The sequence below is a fragment of the Stegastes partitus genome, unplaced genomic scaffold (genome assembly GCF_000690725.1).
Source record: "Stegastes partitus isolate 25-593 unplaced genomic scaffold, Stegastes_partitus-1.0.2 Scaffold2636, whole genome shotgun sequence".
NCBI lineage: Eukaryota > Metazoa > Chordata > Actinopteri > Pomacentridae > Stegastes > Stegastes partitus.
This window is the reverse complement of record NW_007580367.1, coordinates 528-22796: the sequence shown is the minus strand read 5'-3', so window position 1 is coordinate 22796 and position 22269 is coordinate 528. Positions and strand designations below refer to the sequence as shown.

Genomic DNA, 22269 nt, shown 5'->3' with positions numbered 1-22269 from the left:
TTGAAACAACATCTACGACTAAACAGGAGGCCCAGTTCATTCGTTTATTAGGAAGGTACCCACATGGTTACAGGCCAAACTAGGTTCCATTTCTAGGTTTTAAGTTATAGTTCCTGAATCTACACAAGTCTTCATTCTGAACACTCTACTCTCTGATTGGCCAAGACTTTCTCTGTGTTCTGTGGTATTTAATGCTCAAATGTTCAACCAAACAGAAGCCTGTTGCTATATGTTTATTTCTTTTGGCTGCTACCACACAGAGGACGTTGACAGTAATAATGATGGCTTGATATGGGTTTGTGTGTTTTTTATTTTGCTATTCATATGTGGATACAAAGTACACTATATAAGAGTAGAAATCAGAAAGTTCCACTTTTCAATACTGAGAAAAATCCAAAGGATGGATGAATCTCTGTGTGTTCTAACTTTCTATCTATTCGCTGATAATTACATCATTTGCCCGCCAGCTTTGAAATTCAGTTTCCTATCATGCCACTACAGTGTCACTGAGGAGGACATTAACATTGTCTGTAGAAGTTTTGACATCACAAATGACACATTTTGTTAATTTTTAAAGTCAAAAGAAGTAAATGCAATAGCAAACAGGCATTAAATGTTTTTATCTTGAACAAAAAAAAAATAGATATAAAATGTGCAATTAGATACTTTACCACTTAGACATGAAGCTTTCTGCATTAGTCTTAGACCACATGGAATCCCCGTCAACCACACAGTGTTAATACATGAATCAGCCTCATTAGTAACTAGCTCCCACATGAAACCTTCTTCCTGTCTAACTGTTATCATCCACAGCTGATTTATAAAGTAGATATTAACAGAATTAGGTTCTGTGCTTTGTGCCTGCATGTATTTAAAATGCCAGAATATTGCATTGATATATACAACATAAAATACTGTACTGCTGTTTGTTTTTCAGAGCAGAAATGGAAAGAGGATTATCTCGAAAACATATAATTGAAGGTGAGAATTTTAGCTACCATGACACACCAACGTATATATATATATATATATATATACATATTTAAATATAAATATATAGAGTCGTGACTCGATAATCCGACACTAAATATAAAACCTTCTTTTATGTCGGATAGCAAGGCTGTCGGATTGTCGAGACGGAGGTCCAGATACAAGGAGGGCTTGATGCTGGAAGGCTCATTAGTGGTTAATTATTGTTCATAGCTGTTGTAATAACTAGTAGGGCTGGTCCCAATAGCACTTTCTGCTCTCTGGATATTCAGGCCCAATTAATGATGAATATCAGAACATTCGGCGCAGTCGGGGACACTTCCACCCCGGGGCAGCGCTCTGATGGGGTGGAAGTGTCCAGAACACACAGGCAGTACTTGGCTGCTGATGCTAGTTTAGTTAGCGCTCACACTTCTGTTTCCATCGTCGGTGGCGGCGGGGGAGTGGCAGATACGCTCCACCGTTACCATCCATGTTTACTTCCATCGAGTCACGACTGTATATAAGAGGTCTCCCTTTCACACCCACTTTTAAGTGGTGTATGTTGTTCTCAACTGGTTCTCAGTGAATCACCTTCATCCTATGATGAAAGAATTCTATCAGGAGTCGTCTCCTCCAGGATGACAGTTCATAATCCATGAGAATAGATCAGTATGAAAATGCTGTGAATAATATAGTATGTCTTTTGAACAGGCATGTTAGTGCTCTGACAGGCTGGATGGATGAATGCATAATAATAATAATAATATTGTGTATATTTTTGATGAAACAGGTTTAAGAGCATCACTAGGCAGACTGCAGCTGGAGTATATAGATGTGGTTTTTGCGAATCGACCAGATCCTAATACACCTATAGAAGGTAGGTGTGCTTCTCCCCAACAGGCCAAACCAGAGCAGAGTGCTGTTTCATTGCTATAGGAGGAAGTTATTGTCTGAGACTTTTTGAAAATTTGGTATAACAAGATTTGAGAATGCCCTGACATGCTGAGTGTTTGCCCAGCAGAGGGCTTTACCCAGTACAGTGCGAATAGTGTTGTGCAGTTTTTTATTTACTCTTTATACATTTACTGAAATATTTTGTCTAGGTTTGGTTTAGCCATTGGTGTATGAATGTGATCTGCTCTCAGATGTACGTCGCTTTGGACAAAAGCATCTGCTAAATGAAATTGTAAATTGTAGACTTTGACTAGTAAAATGATCCATCCACCAAATCATTCATCCATGAACCCAAAAACTACACAAACAATATGTGATATTAAAGTATTTATGCTGTAGCTTGTCTGTCTCATTTGAGCTTACCTCAATTTTCCTCATAGCTGTATGTTGTTTTTTTTTTTTTTGCACCGTAGTAATTTGAATCCTTGTAACTTAGCTCATTTGGGCTGTTTTGGTAGAGACGGTGAGGGCGATGACACATGTGATCAACCAAGGGATGGCCATGTACTGGGGTACATCACGGTGGACCTCCATGGAGATCATGGTGAGTTCTACAGTGGCTGCAAATGCATTCATAGGTCAGTTTGGTTGCTTGAAACCAGGGCTAAGCAGTTCAAGTAATGCCAGAGTTGGTGCTTTCCATCAGTTGGGACTTGTTGGCTTCTCCAGATTTTGATTTATTGGATTATTTTTAGATCTTTCAATTTTTTTAATGTATATGTACGTTTAGTTTGTGTAGACCTTCCATTGGGTTATTTATGTTGGGCTCTTTGAAAACCTGTTTACTAACTGTTCCCTGGGTTTCCTGTAGGAGGCCTACTCTGTGGCACGACAGTTCAACCAGATCCCACCTATATGTGAACAGGCAGAGTATCACATGTTCCAAAGGGAAAAGGTTGAAGTGCAGCTTCCTGAACTCTTCCACAAGATTGGTAAGCAGGAAATCTCTCCCAGTAATTCAAACAATAAAGAAACTTATTACTATCTACCATTATGTATTATCTTCTGTACTGAGACTCAGTCGTGCTAATGCTTGATCTTTGTTGTCGACCGGTATTGGTGGACTGCTGTGGAACGTTACTTTGACTTGCTTCACTTCACAATTTCAGCTTCAGTTCTGTTTGTTTGCTATGTTGGGCGTGCAGGTGTTGGAGCTATGACGTGGTCTCCACTGGCCTGTGGGATCATCTCAGGGAAATATACCAGTGGGATCCCCCCTTATTCACGGGCTTCGCTTAAGGTAACACCCGCACTTGTCCTACAAGTAACCACAGTGGAGATGAAACAGCTAAAAGAGTCAGAGATGCAATTAACAGCAAGTAAATACATTTGATCAGACAAGAGATTTTCCTTGCTAATTAAGTTACAAATCTCACTTAGCCAAAGCTGTATTTGCATGTAGTTTTGTTTGATTCATTCAGGCCTCCAGATGTCTCTCCCTGAAGTTACTACCTCCATAACACAAACCCAATATAGTGGAGGTAAATGGACACGTATGTGTTCTTCACAGCACTAAAAACACAGTTGAAAACCCTTTAGTAGTTGTTCCAGAGAAAATGTCCTGGTTTCTCTGGGTAACTTCTCTGGATGATAAAGAAAAACCTGCATCATGTTCTTATTTTAGCAACATCCTATATTTAGCCTTAACTGGAAGTTAAGCATTACTTTCACTGCAGTGGTCACAGTTAAACTGATTTACTGCACCGCGGCCGTTCTTTAATTCTTGTATTTTCCTTGTGTGTCTCTAATCAGTTTGTTTTTATCTACATAGAAGATCACTTACTCTTAGAAATAAGACAATTACTGTATTCCCAGCTCTGTTGTCCCTCTGATTTTAGCAAACCTCTTACTTTAGTCTCCCTAAATCAGAAGGCAGGTAGTTCACAATCTGTGGTGCCCCAAAAGAAATACGACAGTGATATATTATGTTCTAAATATTTGTGGTATACTGTAGCACAACACAATGGTATAGAATGTTGAAATGAAAGAACAAATGGAAATCTGTGTATCGTTTGTCGCTATAAACATAACTAAAACATCTATCATAGTGCAGGGAGGAGTCAAAGCTTAACTAAATAGAGAAAAAAGAACAGCATGTGGAACAAAAAGTAGGAAGAACTCAGGCAGGTGAACAGGTGGGTGATCAGATGAACTGTCAGCTGACGGGAAGATGAAGGACTATATATATATATATATATAGCAGGCAATCACAAAAAGCAGGAACACAGAAATAGGAAGTAACTGAAAGAGGACGTAGAGACACAAACAGAGGGAAACGCAGAGCAACAGACACGGTGATCACACAAAACTAGAAACCAAAACCATGACAGCTACCTTCCCATGTGACACATGGCAATAAGAGAGGAATATAATTTACATTTCAACATAAATAAATGTTCTTGGAATGAAAATAAGCATCAAGTAGCACAAGACTTAGTACACAGAGTGGACATCATGTGGCCACTTGATCACAACCAAAGAAATAGTCAATAAAATGCTTTTTTTTTTGTTTGTTTTTTAAAAAGAGGACACATGTATTTGCTTTTTTCCTCCCCCAAAAATAACAGAAGTATTTCTGGGTGTCTAAGAAAAGTTCTGACTGGAGCATTACTATTAAGTATTTTATTATAAGACAAAGATCACCCAAGAAAACACAGAATGCAGCTTTTAAATGGTTTCATGTATTGAAAGAACAATGCTGGCCAGCTACACCTTGTTCTAAAAGTAGTCGCCTCCTTAGCTACCAATCCACCAAATCCATTGGGCGACTGGGTTGAGTTTCACCAGCCACACCCTCGTATGGTTCTGTTTTATCTTCCACTCTGAATGGGACCATCATTTAAACATCATGTTGTGATCAAACCATTTTGAAACTAGTGACTCAGTCCATAAAGTCGTCACTGTTCTGTTCACTGAGAAAACAGAACCAGGGAGAAGTGCAGGTCCGTTTCTGATAGACATCTACACAATCAGACTTTATTTTACAACCAGTTTGCTTCTAGAACATTTCAACAAGGAACTATAATAAAATGTTTTATACGCCTACACTGCTTAAAACAACACAGGCTGACCAAGGAAGCAATCAAAACTCATTAAAATCTTAAAACAAACAGGCTTAAAACCCATGAAGTTCAGCTCAGTCTAAGAACAACAGTCTTCACATCACACATGCAGCTCCAGTCAACAAACAGCAGCAATGGAAAAAGAAAAGAACAATCACTAAATCAATAAAACCAGAAAAAGATAACAGTCAACCACATACTGATGTGCACGATTAATTCTGGTTGATCACTTGGACCTAACAGCTGCCTACAGTTTGACGCATCGATCACATTGTTCGTATGTATTCAAGTTATTTTAGCACCAACCAAGATTTTTTTTTCTTTTTAAATGAACGTTTTACGAACAAGCAGTAACGCTGCCTCAGATGAAGGGACAGATAATTAAAACTCTGACAGATAAAGATGTCAAAACCATCGTTCGTTATGATGACGTTTGTCTGTCTGTGTGACCACGAGGACTATTCTGAGTGAAGGGGAAGTGGCTGCCTTAGAAACGCTCCACCGTGCAAGAATGATGCTCAGCTCAGATCTATTACTGCCAGTAGCCTTCACCCTCAGCAGCAATATACTGTATTTATCTGAAATCACTCACTCGCATAACAGAATAGAATAGAATAGAATAGAATCATAGATTAATTGCCACAGCAGCATCCAAAATATAGAAAGAAAGTACAAGAAAATAAGCAATAAATAAGCGATCATGATATTTACACTGAAAAAGAAAATCAGATTGTGCAAAAGTGAGTTTATGACCATGAACTGTTAATGTTGTCCATTTGGTGAACATCAGCCACTGATGCTGATGTTGTGAAGTCATACTGCAGTTACAGGAATGACCTGCGGTGGCGCTCTTTCCTGCAGAGAGGATGTCTGAGTCTGCTGCTACTTAAAGCCCCCACAGTGTCATGCAGCGGGTGAGAGGGGTTGTCCATGATGGATGTGAGCTTTGCTAACATCCTCCTCTCACCCACCTCCTCTGTGGGGTCCAGGGAGCAGTCCAGGACAGAACCGGCTCTCCTCACCAGTTTATTTAGCCTGTTTCTGTCCCTGTCTGTGCTCCCTGCTCCCCAGCAGACCACTGCATAGCACCATAGTGTCCTAGAATGAGCAGAGTCCTGCACACTCCAAAGGACCTCAGCGTCCTCAGCAGGTGGAGACGACTTTGGCCCTTCCTGTACAGGACCTCTATGTTGTTGGACCCGTCCAGAACACATAGAAGCTAGTGAAAACACTGCCGTTCTATTTAAACATCTTGGTGAAAGGAATAATAATTACACTTTAGTGATTAGAATAGATGTGTTATATGAGACTAAATTAGTGTAAATTCTTGATCTGAATTGTCACTAATATCCGCACTTCGTCCACACTGCCAACACAGAAACTAAGTGGACGACTGTTGGCTGACTTCAGGTCTGTAACGATGAAAAAGTAAAACTAATCGTTTTCTGATTCAGCTTTAGTTTTAAACCAATTACTGGTTGGAGGGAAAAATGGTACAAGCATGTGAATTCTTTTTTTTTTCCTCTCTTTTTTTTTCAGAAAATATGTTCAAAATAATGCAATGTATTCTGTATATTTTTTATCCTGTCATCCATCAACTTGAACATCATGTTGGACAGAGGCGACACAGACCTGCCTCTTTTCATTTTCTAATTTTGACATGAACATAAAATCTAAAGTAGGAAAAGATCATTACATGTGTTCCTTTGTTGGATTTAAAATTCAATACAGCAAATCTGTTTTTTTAGTTTCTCAATTTTTAAATATCAGTTGAATATAAAAAGAACAAACGATTCACAGCTTTAGTTGGTTGAAACGAATTTTCAGTTTAGACTTTAGATGTGCTCCTCTTGTCACTAAACAGTTCACTTAAATCATCTAACTAGTAGTTATGCACACCTGTCCTGCCTTTCGTATTGAGCTCTGTGTCTCAACAGGGCTACCAGTGGATGAAGGACAAGATCCTGAGTGAGGAGGGCCACCGTCAGCAAGTGAAGTTAAAAGAGCTGCAGGCGGTTGCTGAGCGACTGGGCTGCACTCTGCCACAGCTGGCAATCGGTAAACCAGATGTGTTGCTCTGTCTTTGTGTCTTTCATATCCTACTACGAGGTCGACTACCTGATTCTTCTGCCCTAACAGCTGTTATAAATGAGTTGTCTTTACTAATTATAGCTAATTCCATCCATAAGTATGTTCTTTGGTAACAAGTCGTCCCTGTGTTGTTTTTTCATAAGAAATGAACAAATGTGCAAAAACAGGGAGTCAACCAAGTTTTTCTTACACAGCAGAAGAACTATTTAGAGAATCATGCTGAACACAAATTTGCGCAGCACTGTAATTCTTCAGCCCGTGTTGTAGTCATGGCAACTTCCCAACAGCGGCTGAAGGACTGCGTTTACAGGTTCTTTGTCTGCTGTGAATTCCCACAGCCTGGTGTCTGAGGAGCGAAAGGGTGAACTCTGTCCTCCTGGGAGCGTCCAAAACTGAGCAGCTGATGGAGAATATCAGAGCAATTCAGGTCAGAAAGCACACAGGCAGCAGGTACAGGCGTCCTCAGATGTGTTCACAGCCTCCCATTAAAGAAGGAAAACAACAGCTTTAGTCACTGAAATAAGCTGAAATTGACAAAAGTAATAATAAATAAAAATTTAATGAATATCATGACGTTGCTTCTGAATTGTGGTTTAACAGAAATATATATATATTTAGAAAAAAAAAAAAACAAAACAAGCATGATGGGACCGATAAACTAATATTTAGCTGAACAACCCTTTGAGCCAATCACTGCCATCATCAGGTGTTTCTGTAACTCTCAGTCAGACTTCTGCACCTGTTGACAGGTGTTTGGATTTCACTGCTCATCAGCAAAGTGCTCTCATTTGTCCGGGACAGTTTTGTTTGTTTTTTAAAATTATTCTTGCCAACCATAATTCAAAAGCAACGTCTTATTTCACTAAATTATAATTTAGCAATTTTTTATTTATTATTACTTTTTTTGTTTTCTAGTTAATTTAGTGACTGTTGTGAATTTTGACTTTTCTTTAATTTAAGGGTGTGAATACTTTTGAGGACGACTATACGTCCACTTTGTTGAAAGTTTCATAACCACAGCTAACATTTTAGTTCTGGTCATTCATTTTCATTTAAACTTCTGACAAAAAGCATCCAACGAGTATAAAACAAAGACAGATGTGGAATCGCCTTTCCTACAGAAAACATTCATTTAAACCAAAACCTTAAGATTACACCATTTACACCTGTGTTTACCTACACTGAGCACGCTCGCTGCGTATGACGTCGTCGTGTCCTCTTCTTTATTCTTAATCCTTAATTACTCTAATGCACTCTTTCCTCTCACTCCACAGATTCTTCCAAAGCTATCCCTGTCCATTGTATCCGAGGTAAACGGCATCTTGGGAAACAGGCCGTACAGTAAAAAGGACTTCAGATCTTAGAAGCGCCCGCGACGCACCGTCACACCGCCCACCGTTTTTGTAAAAGCAGCCTTTGACTAAGAGACACACGTGAATACTTTGTAGAAAACTGTGAAAAATCCTCAAACTGTTTTGAAGCTAAGCACTGACAATCTGCTTCGTTAACCATGTTTACAGTTCCTGTCCCGTGACGATGTGAAGTTGTGCAGAGTACAGTTCGCCACTAACGCACTGAAACACGATGTCATGTTTGGGTTGAGGTGCGACACGAGGCACCGAACCGGACATCATCACCAAGGACTGCTTCCTCAGCATGCTGCATATGTACACACACGATGGATCTGTTGCATTTATGTGCAGTTACACACATGTTGCACAACAAATGAAAACCTGCTCAGCACAAAACATGATGGTGTGGCTCATTTAACATCACGCATGCTTTGACTGGAATGATGTCGGTTTAGGTCGAGGTTTGATTGTTGCTAAATTAATTCATGGTCACGTCTTCGTTTTATCAGTATATTTCATCTACCTTTAGTAATTCTCTTTTGGCATTTTATTAAGTTGAACTCAATTAAAAAGGTCGCCTGGTGTGGAGCATTCACTGAAGAGCTGTCTACAACTAACATGACTGTAGCGTTTGTTAACCATCCACAAGCTTCTGGTTGCATCTTTGACCACTTTTTGGTGCAGTTCAATTAAATTTGTTGGCTTTCTGTCACAGACTTGTTTCTTCAGCACAGTCCACAGGTTCTTGATGAGGTTCAAGTCAGGACTTTGGGGAGGCCAGTCTAGAACCTTAAATGCACCAGCGTCAGCTCAGACCGTCCACATAGAGCCCAAACTTTGTGACGGTCTGAACTACAAGCATGCCGACAGCACATGTGCCCAAAACAAATGCTTGGTATGAAGAGAGACTGTATGAGGAGATTCTCATCCACACCTTTAAAATTCATCATTAAAAGAGTTTTAATTCACTGCTGGACCTCAGAGGAGCTTTTTTTTGGACATGTGTTCATCAACAGAGCTCAAACACAGCAGGAAGTCCTCATTTCTCCTGAGATCCTCTGCTATGTTGACACATGGTGGCCAGCAGACCTCAGGAATCATCACGTACAGGCTGCTGCAGCCCATTCTGTGAGCAGCTGCTGATTCCTCGTGTGTTCTTCTGTGCTCAGCATGAGGGGAAATGCAGACCAGTGAGGCTCTACTGAAGTATTAACTGAGCCGCATCCATGGTCCACTTATCAGTCTGTGCACAGGGACATGGAAACCATGAAATGGCCCTACTTCTAGCCTAATTTATCCACTTCTTTACCATTTTTGACGTGTGTTGGTGCTGCTTCTAGAGGAACAACTTCCTTCTTGCACAGAAACCTCTCTGCCCATGGCAACGTAACACACACTTACCTCTAGACCTGCTTTTTGGTGATTCTTGGTTGACGTTTGACCATCCTGACTATTGGTCTGTCAGCAGCTTATATTGTCTTTCTGACTGTAGCAGTGACTTAGATCCTTAAGGAGTCATTAACACCTGAGTTTCAAACGAGGGGGAGGAGCAACAAACCCCCAATTGAAGCCAAAACTCAGGTGTTAATGGCTCCTTAAGGATATCAGTATGTGGAACTCCCAACTAGTCAGTCAGAGCTGATGAAGCCTTTTGGATGAGAGGTGGAACGTCTTCAAGGAACTCAAGCAGGTCCAGCTGCTGATTAATCTACCAGAATCACTTCTTGCTACTTTCGACTTGGCGGTCATGACTTGAAATACAAATACTTCAGCTTTCGATTGCAGCTGCAAAATAAAATTCTTGTCGAGTCGTCCTGTTGACTGTTGTTGATCTGAAAGTTGAAGAAAGCCTCGAGTCTCACAACGAAACCCTGGAACACGTACAACACCGGAAACCTGCTCCACAAATATCCGCTGCAGCACTACGTTCAGTAAATATGTAAAGTCTATTAAAACACGCATGGAAGCAGCCTCTAGGTCAACAAGTGCACAAGACTAGCCAGCACATTTTCATAAATTTGTTTAATCTATTGTGTACAAAGTTGGATCATATTGAGTGGCGGCAGGTCGGCTGTGGCGGCGGTTAGTTAAAGCTCAGTTTGATAACCAAATTAACTGGTCGCAGAGTATTCATGACATATAGAAACACAGAAAAGTTTAGTTTTATTGGTCAACAAATCAACAGGTCTGATCTTTTAGAAGTTCAGTCAGTGGATGTGTTTAAAGCAACACCATAATACTGGTAGAAAGGATGGTTAACACTAACATATATTACATTCAAGTCTCTGCAAGAACATTCATGGAGACCAGAATAAACTTGGTGCTTCGCAGTTCGTCAGTGGATTTACCTGGATTTCCCCCCTTCGTTTCGTGTCTCCCCCACATTGTGACGAGCTCAGGATCAAGCGAGTGAAAGGAATGAAGGTATCAGAAGAATGAGACACAACCAGGACCAGTCTACGTGTCCATACACAGCGGGAACGAGTTCAGAAACTCACCGGAGCGATATCGTAATGAGATCTGTTAAGGAGCTGTTTGTTTTAGTGTGTCCTCTATATTCTTATTTTAAAAATATACGCCGTGTCATGTGACGTGAAAAGATCGTTGGGATTGAGAAACCTACAAAAATCCATCCAGTTCGTTTTATTAACAGTCCTACTTGTCTGTTTTCTGAAAGAAATGCAAAATTGAAGTAAGAAAACCTGACACCCAATAGTTATTTACAAAATGGTAGCACTGTGAGTTGAGACATTTCATCATAACAGGTTACATGCAATTTTGCGTAAAAGCTGCATTTAACAACTAATATAACATACAATCAACATAACATACACCAACCTATATAATAGATACTAACTTGCAACCTTTACATGAAATTCCACTCGCGTAAAAATAGAAAATGTAGGCCTACTCTATATCATTCACAGTGGCCCGTCAGTCTTGACTTGCATGTTCTGATATGTAGAAAATGATTGGTATGACAGCAGAGATCAGATGGAGCTTCTTCTTTTTTTTTTTTTCTTTTTTCTTTTTTAGCAGGAAGAACATATTTGGTAAAAACATACACAGAATGTTTAATAGGGTACATAAACCAAAACGCTGAATTTCAGCCCACCGTTGAACTAACAGATGGAAAAACTAGACAAGATTTTAAATACATTTTTTAGAATTAATTAAAAATTAAAATTTGATTACAAAGATTTGGCAAAGAGAGATGCATATTTGTAATGCAAAAAAAAAAAAAAAAGTAAAAATGTTACGATGGAAAGTAGAGAACTGCATTAAAACCATACTTTGCTGATTGAGTACACATTTTCCTCTAGTGAGTACGAGCCTGCACAGGTTTTGGATATGTGTGTGCCAAGTAACAACAACGAAAAACAAAAACAAAAAAAGGAAAAATGTATTAGCATTAGAGACTGGTGTTTCAAATGACAGTTCTTACCGAAGCGACATTCACGCTCTAATCTATTTCTGCTACAAAAAAAATCAAAAAAATAATCTCATCACAAAACAGCATTATGCTAATACTTCATGTTTGACATTCCTGTATATCGCTCGTATTAAACATTTCCAAACAACTGCTCTGAGTCTGCAATGGCACCTTCCTGACGCTGGAGTCAGCTCCCGCCTAGTATCCCTTTGAATTGCGTCCATATGGATGATTCTGTGTGTAATGCTGAAGCGCCAACGCGGGAAGTAGCGCTTAGGCTGCTATGATGAATGAGTGTGTTGGTGTCTTGACTTCAGACAGTCTCTGACCTGCAGTTGACATTTTACTACTTTGAAATGTGACCACAATCTTTCTCTGTGGGACCCAACAATGTGACGGCTATCGTCAAACATAACGCGGACTTTCGGAGGATTTTCCAATACTGATATAATCGTGTGTTGACAAGGTTGGCTGACCTTCGTATTTTTCGTTAAAAGTTGCATTTAGAACCCAGCACAGAGACTTCGGCGTACAAAGAGCTGGACACACACACACACAAAAAACAAAAAGAAGTTCAGCATGAGCCTAGCATAGACAGCAGCAGTCTGTAGTCCTAACCCACAAAGTCTCATGGAAAGACAAACAACACAAGCCTGCGATGCTAATGCCGTGAAGATTTCAGGCTGTACAGGGGAGGGGAGGGGGAGTTCCAAGAACAAGAAGGGTATTCCTATCAAGTGTACAAAACAAAGGAAATATCAGTAATACTCTCGACATGGGCTTCTCACAGACACCTAACCTACATGTCCCGTTGATCTACAGAAATGAACAGAAATTCACATTTTGGTTAATTAGCATTTCAGGCTACACTGTGAACTCGGTATTCTGCCAACTAGAAGCTCATCGTTGTTAGTTTTGCGCCCTAAATTGTAGAGAGGATCATCAACGAAAACGAATGCCCCGTTTGGTTTACTACGGACGCCTGTTCTTTGAAGGGAGATACTCATTTCACCAACATGCTTGTACCACCTTTAGAGAGCACGGACGCAATGACGTAGTCGTTCAACAGACGGCATGATGCACCCCCACAGCGACAAACTGCCTGATTTAACGTGTGAGTTCAGTGGGTAAAATATCTTCACAAAAACGAGAACTGTGGGTTTACTTCAGTGTTTCCCCGACCTCAGGCAGGTGGCCATACCCCCGAATGGGATACGGATGATTAGCTTAAATAAACTTCATATGCATATATATGAAATTTATTTACATTTATTCTATGTTTTTTAAAAAGTTCAGTGTTGTATTATGAGTGAAAGGGCACGTGACGTACAGGCTGACGATGAAAGTGGCACGCAGTTTCAAATTCAAACAGATCTAAGATACCGGTGGAAGAGTTAGTGTTTCACTGATTATGATACAACACGTCAGAATGATCCATAAAATATTAATTTTAAATATTGGCAGTGACTGAACAATTGAAGTTTCAAATTATGGTAGAAATCACAGTTGCTGGTACCGAAACGTGTGAGGATATAGAGAGCCAAGACACAATGATGTCGACAGAAAAAAAGAAAAAAAAAAAAGGCTTCGTCTTTGCAAAGAGTTCACCTTTGCCAACAAGGAGCTGAAAAGAGCTGAAAGAAATAGACAAGGAAATTGTAAGTCAACTGTGGTCTGCGTCTGCCAGAACATACAGAACATTCTGCTATTGGCTAATTCAATCTGTAATGTACCTGAAAAACCGGGAAAAGCAATTAGCTAGTTTGACAATAAGGTTCAACTCCCACTGGGAGTAACTAGTCAATGTGTTTCCTGTATTGAAAATAACTTCACTGTAGAACAGGAGTGAAGAGCATCGTTAGAGTTAACCGAGGTGTTTGGATGAGCCAACTTACCACAAGCCAGAAATTAGCTAAATTGAATGCACACATAAGATCCGCATTACCTTTACCTTCGAGAACATGAACTGCTTAACATTCAAAATAATGCCAATCTGTATGCATCGCCTGTTTTCGCTAACGTAGTTCCAGATCTCCTTGCATGCTATGCTTAAGGGTGCCAAGTAGGTATTCTATGATCTTAGCTCTCAGGGAATTAATGGGGTGGCTGCAAATTAATCAGTTCCTTTTAGGCACGCACTTCAGGCACCTCAAACGACCACCACCACCACCACCACATCTCAGCCTATTCCCTGGGGCGGAGGCACAGCAGTGTTCCTCCTGTATGCTACCACGTGGAGGGTGTGTCTAAGATACCGAGTCTTTGTTACCCACCGGTGGGCTCCCTCCACTTGTGACCAAATTACGGAGAAGTTTGCGTCGACCAGCCTGGTAGTCCTCCTCATCGACATTGACCAAGAGTTTTATGGCCTCGTGGCCCACGGCCTGTTTTAGGGAATCTGTGATAAAGACCCCTTTAAGGGCCTCTAGCAACGATCCATTGATGTAGTCCCTCCAGAAGGCATCCAAGTAGGTCAGCTCAGAGAACTTGATGTCACAGATGATGGAGCCCAGATCTCTGGACTTCAGGATAGTGTTGGCCTGGTTGAAGCGCTCAAACTGGCGCTCCACGGCCTCTTGCTTGTTGGAGAAGACGTTTCCTTGAAGCGCAGACTCGTGCTGGCAATACTCAGCCCGAACTCGGAGGCGAATATCTAAAAGAATAGAGGAAAAAAAAAAAAGAATTAACTGGAAAAGCCCACACCGATTTTCAATAAAAGATTCTCAAGACTCTCTAGAACCTCCTCGTCAATGATCATCATGCATATTTTTGAATTCTATTTTATTTCATATCATCGCACTGGCTCCTGTCAAAGGGGTGGGACATATTCAGCAGCTGGTCAACAGTCAGGTCATGAGATTGATGTATTGGAAGCAGGTTCTGAATGACTTTGGGCCTAACTCCAACAGCTGGATGACTAGGTCTTGTAGGTAAATAATTCCCTCTGAGCAAGAACTTGGCAACAGCGGAAAGAAAAAGACCCGAGTATAGCAGGGTTGTAGTCAAGTGGCTGATCAGTTTATGCTCCTGGTTACAAACACATGCTCCAAATGACGGCAAAAACCACATCAGATACGCACTGCTCAAAAAAATAAAGGGAAACAAAACATCCTAGATCTCAATGAATGAAATATTCCAGTTGAGAAGGAGGAGGTAGTGGTCCTGCTGCTGGGTTGTTGACCTCCTACAGCCCCCTCCACGTCTCCTGGCATCTCCTCCAGGCTGAGAGACACAACAAACCTTCTTGCCACAGCTTGCTTTGATGTGCCATCCTGGATGAGCTGCACTACCTGAGCAGCTTGTGTGGGTTGTAGACACCGCCTCATGCTACCTCTAGGGCTGAGAGCACTGACAAAAATGCAAAAGTGACCAAAACATCAGGCAGAAAGGACGAGAACAGAGACATGGTCTGTGGTCACCACCTGCAGAACCTCTCCTTTATAGGGGTGGTTCTGCTAACTGCCTCTCATCTCCACCTGGTGTCTGACTGGACAGGTTGATTTCACAGAAGTGTGACTGACTTGGAGTGACACTGTGTTGTTGAGGTGTTCCCTTTATTTTTTTGAGCAGTTGTATTAGATGGGATGTAAACTATCATGTCAACATTTATCTGTTTTTCTTTTATTAGTGGTCTCCTGCTGCCCTGTGGTGGAGTGTTTTCACTTTGGTGCTCATATGAAGGTCACACGTCAAAGTTGTGTTCAGGCTGATCAGACAGCATTTTACAGGCATGCCTCTGAAACCTTCCTTGCTCTCTTACTGTGCATCTGAAGCAGAGCACATCTTACAGGTAAACGCTCTGCACTGATGCAGCATATTCTTAACCCTAGCGAGGTGTTTCTCATTCACCCATCTACACTCACACATACACCGATGGTGGTGGAGCAGCCATAAAGGCCTACCATCGGAGCAACTAAAGACACTTGGCACATGGTGGAGCTGGGATCAAGCTGTCAACCTTACCACCCAGCTGCTGCAAGGGCTCAGCTCTGGAGATAACGCTTAAAATCCACTTCCAGACACTGTGTCGAACAAACACATGTAGGACGTGTGGGATCAATACAGTTTCCAGACGTAGGAGAGAGTGGCTGTGTGCTGATGATTTCTATCTTTAGTTATGTCATGGTGATCACACATAGCTTTATTAAACCAACACATTTCGTCTGGGTCATTTTTTCAGACTTGTAAAGTAGGCTACTAGAGAGAGTTTTTAGTTCTGCTGCTTAGATGTAAATAATGTGCAATAGTGGCATTATTCCAGGTGATCAAGTGTAAAAAAAATAAAACAAAATAGGGCAACAGACAGACTAAAAATAAAAAGACAACTTATCACACTCAGCCTTTAAGTCACTGTAGATACTTGGTCATAACAGATATAAGGTATTGAGACAATAAAGGGCAGGAATGTCAGCGTCTCCTGAAGCACAAAATAAATCGTACTGATGGTGATGCATGGAGTAAGTAGTATGCTAACGGAAACCCTTTGGGATTTCACAGTGCATCGTGGAGGACGGCTTTAAACAGTAGAAGCTGAAAAACAATCATCATCATAACAACGCAGGACGGATGGGGCTAATTAAGTCTCTAAAGTAGCCGACTCTCCTTCAGCCCTTTGGTGACACTGAAACAAGCAATCATTTCATTTTGCAAAGGTGTCCTCACCGGGATGCGAACCGGCGACCTTCTAGCTGCGAGGCAACAGTGCTATGCCCCGAGCCGCCTTGCAGCCCCAAAGGAAACCCAGTTTCTCTAATCCTGTTTATTGAAACCATCTTTCTTAATAAAATGACATTTAGCTCACTGGAAAAAGCAAACGGTCACTAAAGCCATGTAGTGATGTTGTCTTGATTTTCATACACTTTGACACAAACAAAAATCCCTCTTTATGTCGTGCATATTTTTTTACCACATGTCTGCTTCTCTCTGCAGTCGGCTGAGGAATGACTTCTCTTTCGTTTGCGGTTTGGTACAGAGGGAGCTGGCTTTGTTCGAGCGGGGCCAACGTGTGATCCTGATGGGGAACAACAAATAACTGGCTGTGGACCTGGAGAGGGACATTAGTTATGAAGTTAAAAGATGAAATAAAAAGGCACATTGTTAAACAAACAAAAAACACTTAAACACACACAGCCTGACACCTAGTGACCCACCTGTTCGTCTGTGAGGTGCAGTGTCCTTGCTCTGCGCTGTTCCTCTGGGTGAAATGTAGCGTACTGATGTCTCCTCCAGGTACTTATCAACAGGATCTGGGCACACTGAAAACAACATCTGATTTCTGAAGTGGTTCGTAATTGCAATGCTAATCATCCTCAAACCAGTGGAACATGAGGGGACAGCGCTGCAACATTACACTCGTCACCTCAGTCAAATACACACCAGCATGTTCTTTTTTTTTTTTCTTTTGCTGGCTGGAAATACCGTCATATCTCTGTTCCAAGCAATAATGTGTAAACAAGGGTGCTAAAGGGAAGCTTAGAGAAATTCAAGACACAATAAAGCTGTATGTGCTGCATGTAGCGCATCACTTCATTATTTGCCAGCCACCATGAAACAAAGAAAGGACGAGAATTGTTGTTCGGCATTAAAAGGAAAAGATGAAGAGTGATACTGTCACACAGTGAGTTATCCTCTGGAGGGTCTCAGGGGCGCTGGAGATTATTCCAGTTGCCTTAGGGTGAAGGTAGAGTTCACCCTGGACAGGTCAGCAGTCCATCACAGGGCCAAAACAGAGAGACAGACAACCATGCAAACTCACTCACTCACTCACTCACTCACTCACTCACTTACTCACTCACTCACTCACTCACTCACTCACTCACTCACTCACTCACTGCATCATCTACACCTGCTTCATCCTGTAGAGCATAGGTGTCAAACTCAGGCCCACGTCTCTTGGAGCTGGCCCGCCGGTATACAGCGTATACATCGTTAATACTACACATCCCAGAATGCTCTGCTAGTGTGTTGGCGTGTCAATGACGACCCGCAAGCGTCCCCTACCCCTTCTGTTCATTAGCATTCATAGCATTAGCAACGATGCTAACCACCGAGCCACCTTGCAGCCGAAAATGAAAGCCACCCCTCATAAAAAAATGACCAAACGAAAAATGGAAAACAGCAGCTTTCAAGACAGGTGGGAGGCAGACTATCTGTTCACGAATGTAAAGGACAAACCTTAATTTAGCTTTACTTAGTCCAGATTTAATGTTTCAGCTAAACCTAAGTTTGTTACCATGTGAAAAAGTTTATCATTAAATATCTGGAGAGAAAGGAAAACATGCACAACTGGCCCACGGTGTGTTTGAGTTTGACACCGATGCTGTAGAGGATCACTGGGGGGCTGGAGCATCTCCAGCGGCCCACACAGACAAACATGCATGCTCACAGCCACACCTACAGCCAACCGAGTCTTCAATTAAACTCACACAGGCATAGAGAGAACATGCAAACTCCACACAGAGAGGCCCCTGCCAACCAGGAGATTCAAACTCAGAACCTCACAGGACCTGCTTACGGTGCTAACCCCTGCCCCACTCACAACCAATCAGAGTTTAAGTCTGATGCGCTCACAGCGAACACACTGCTTTACTCACCAGCCTGCCGTTTCCTGAGTGTGACATAAGGCAAAAGGTCATGCCGGGTGATAATCCTCAGAAGCTGGAGGACGTGCCGGAAGTTGGTCTCATCACAGCGACCTTGGCGCTCCAGCGCCAGCAGGAAATCTCTTCCGCTCCTGATGCCACCACGCTCATACTCATCAATGACATCAACAAAAAGGAACGACAGTACCCTGACATCCCGGTGCGTTAGCTGGGCTCCAACTATGTCAAACATGCGGTGGAGTGAGTATAGCCCATGGGAGTTGTCCACTGCTTCCTCCGGCCATGGCTCAAAGCCCCCATCTCTTCTGGACAAGCTGGAGTTGGTGGAGGAAGCGGAAACATTCCTGTTGGCCAGTGCCCCACTGGCGGCTGCTACACCGGAGCAGCCTGGTCTGCCTGCCAGAGCTCTGTGTTCAAGAGGCCCAGCATTTGCACTGCTCTGACTTGAGTCCAGCTGGTTGGCCTGAATGTGAGGCCGGGCATGCTGAGCAGAGGAGTTCTGAGCAAGCTGGGGAGGAATGACAGCGTTGGGGAGCTGTGGTTGTTGTGATGTCATCTCAGGGGGCGACGGTGACAAGGGATGCTAGAATCCCTGCAACTCCAGCTGTCTTCCTTTCTCCAACCGATGAGCTGGGGAGAGTGGAGGATCATATGTATAAATGATAGAAAGTCATTTCTGAGTGAATATAAGTGAGTAGAATCCTTAATATAAAAGCAACAACACAATACCCACAGCTTATTACTGTTAAAGCAATTCAAGTGTACTGTCAGGAGAAAAAAAAAACCACAAGGCTCAAACATTTCATAACACTGGAAGCATTAGGTCATTGTGGGCAATCTTTAAATCAATGAGCCAGACTATAAAACATTTTTGCTGAAACCAGTTTGATTCTACTGCAAATGTCAAGTCACATTTTAGAACATTCTTCTACAATGATAACTCTGCCACCTCCAAGTCTACAGCGATGTCAAATATTTAACCTGCACTGCAATCACAAATCAGTGTTGGGCATAAAAATTGAGGTTAAATATAACAATTTTTGTTATAAATACAACAATAGCTGTCACTGAAACTCCACCGTCTATTGATAACTACTGTGTTTAGTGTGAAGCACCTGCCCATCAGTGTTCCAGTGGTTGACTGTAACTCCACACTGGCAAGGCGTTGGCAAACTGACAATTTAGCATATGACCTGCTTTTTAGAGGAATCTACAGATCGCGTCATTAAGGGTGCTATATTTGAGCGTTCTTTTTTGAAAGTTCAGCCAACCAGTTAGTCTCAGCCGGTCCCTTCTTGTGTTTCTGTATCACGACTCCTGTCAGGCGGACAGCAGCCACAGTGGATCTCACAGAGAGAGAGCATAACAAGGACTACCGTCACCAACTGCAATCCAAGACAGTGGAGTTGGAGGCTGTCGTTGGGACGAGAGTGTCACTGGAGAGACAGCTGAATAACAATCAGTCTGCAGTAATCAGAATCAGAATCAGAAAGCTTTTAATTGCCAAGTGAGCTTGCACACACAAGGAATTAGCCGTGGTGAATGAGGCTGGTACATCACAATAACAAGACAAGAATAAATATAGAAATTAAAAGTACTATGTAGATCAAAAGTACTATGAGAACAGAAATAAGCCACGTAATAAATTAGGGACCAGTTTGAATACAATACAATATTGCACGTGAAATTGAAGAATTGCACATAATAGTAATGCACAGAGGTAGTGCAACAGGATTCTTTGGTGATTTACTGACTGACAGTAAAGGAAACATGAGACAGGACACGCTAGGACTAGCTTCTAAGGAGCGACTGAACTTTCATAACAAGCACCAAAATGGCGGAAATGTAAACCACTACTTCAAGTCAGAACTTTTTGAATAAACCCAGAGCAAAAACATGATGCACAGATTTGTGAGATCGATCTTTGATCTTGAGTTGAAGTGACCAGGTTACCATATGCACATGTAATCACATGAAGCTTAACTAAAATCATATCGCCCAGCCCCGGCACTGTCCATGGTGTCATTAAAGGAGGAAGGCCACTGTTACTCTGTATAACGATACTACAGCTCACCCTATAAATCTGTAATCTGTGCCTGTATTTTTGTTGTATCAGTTCCAAACTATTTGTTTTTGGTTGCTTGTAAGATAAAATGCAGTTCTTGTTAGCTTGGAAATAATGCATTTAGGTGATATTTCACGACGTGGTACTCACATCTGTTGTAGTTAAACCTTAGAACATGAACTGTGACTGGAATTATTGAGATGTAGTAGTACTGTGTACTTTCTACCAGAAATTAATGCAATGAAGACCTTTTTTTTTCTCCATTCCATTTTACACACAAAATAATGTAGTAAACATATGGTAGCAAACTAAATATGATATCGGACCCAACTACCAAATGGTGTTTAGATGCTTTTCACAGGACACAGCAGGTAGCTTGAGATCAGGGAACATGTACTATCCAGGTGTTGCTTTACCTGATTATATATTAAACTACGCCAAACTGTACTGGTGATATCTGTAATCCTGGTTGTCTGTGTTCTTCGAGCATGTAACCAGGAAGCATGGAGGCACATAAAATTAATGATGACTCTTATTGTGTGAAGCTGCAGGATCTCCACTGTGCAGGCTCACAGTCAAAAATGTCACTTAAACAGAGGAGCCCTTGTCAATGTGCTTTTAATGCAAATGTGTGCAGTGAGAAGACTTAATGCAACACTGTCTTAACGATTGCAAAAAATATATATAAACACAAGAGATCACTGCTATTAATCACTCCCAAGGCCGTTTGAACTGCAAGTGCCACAACGAGGTCAAAGGCTAAGGGTCCGGCTATCAGTCAAGACGAAGCTAGTTTAGCTCACACAAGAAGGAGCAGACTGTGTACGAATCCAGTCTTTAATACTGTAGACCTGAGCCCCCTAACATGTTCAGCTGTGCAGAACAATAGATAACGAGCTAACAACTAGCTAGGCACCTGACGAAAGTTAGCTAAAAAGCTACCGACAGTGAAGCAGGAATTATAAAACGCAAGTTGTTGACGTGTAGTTGCTGCACAGAAAATGGAGGGGATGCTTTCTAATCCCCTTTGTGTCTCCAACGACTAAACAGTCAAGAATTTGCTGTGGTCACGTAAAACTGTGCACGATATTACACACACAGTCCTGATTTGCGTAGTTGTTGTGACTGCTGGTTGCTAGATTCAGTCCACGTCTGCTGCAAGTGTTAACCCAAACTAACGCACCGAGAAGCGACAAATAACACAGACACTCAACGTGACAAAAGATAAACGTCATTGTCAAAAGAATTATGTACATTACCTTCTACCTTTTGGATATTCCTGACGAAAACGATACTATCAAAGTTCGGTATGCAGCTAACGCTATGTTAGCTTCCCAGTGTCTGATGGCAAAGCTGCTCTCAGGACACAAACCACGTTTAGCTTCGTTTAAGGGTTTCAGTCGACTACACGGTGAATGTTCAACACACAGCTCTCCGGTCTCTTTATGTGTCGCAGCGTGTCTTTCAGGCCAGAAATAAGAGTTGGTGTTGGTGCTCAGAAAGACACCATGGGGAAAATAAGCAAACAGTTTTCGTTCTAAGCTAAAATGAAAGAACTTCCGGTTAACGGCACGGTTCACTTCCGGTGTAACGGTTTCACAAGCTTTTTTTTTTCTTCTTTTTTTTTAAGCTTTTATTTAAAAAAAAAAAAAATTTGTAATGTAATCATGACATACAACTCCAGTGAGCGTTTCATAATATATGCATAAAGGCAAAAAAAAGAAACTAATTTTTTATT

At 41.6% G+C, this 22269-nt stretch overlaps 2 protein-coding genes across 2 annotated transcripts in view; one reads left to right on the top strand and one right to left on the bottom strand.

Moving 5' to 3' along the window:
• The window catches only part of LOC103375507 (voltage-gated potassium channel subunit beta-2-like), a 10532-nt gene extending 2089 nt beyond the window's left edge, over positions 1-8443 (top strand). The window contains exons 2-9 of the mRNA XM_008305807.1: positions 938-981; positions 1763-1849; positions 2385-2470; positions 2738-2858; positions 3072-3166; positions 6926-7046; positions 7418-7506; positions 8354-8443. Of these exons, the coding sequence (XP_008304029.1) occupies positions 938-981; positions 1763-1849; positions 2385-2470; positions 2738-2858; positions 3072-3166; positions 6926-7046; positions 7418-7506; positions 8354-8443 (733 nt within the window). The remainder of the gene's footprint in view (positions 1-937; positions 982-1762; positions 1850-2384; positions 2471-2737; positions 2859-3071; positions 3167-6925; positions 7047-7417; positions 7507-8353) is intronic.
• A 3339-nt stretch (positions 8444-11782) lies between these two features.
• On the bottom strand, positions 11783-22007 carry LOC103375506 (death effector domain-containing protein-like). The gene is made up of 5 exons (XM_008305806.1): positions 21791-22007; positions 18458-19096; positions 17015-17119; positions 16771-16908; positions 11783-14517 (listed from the first exon to the last, which is right to left on the bottom strand). The coding sequence occupies exons 2-5, from the start codon at positions 19020-19022 to the stop codon at positions 14111-14113; spliced, it is 1215 nt and encodes a 404-aa protein (XP_008304028.1). The 5' UTR covers positions 19023-19096; positions 21791-22007; the 3' UTR covers positions 11783-14110.
• Between the last annotated feature and the right edge of the window lie 262 nt (positions 22008-22269).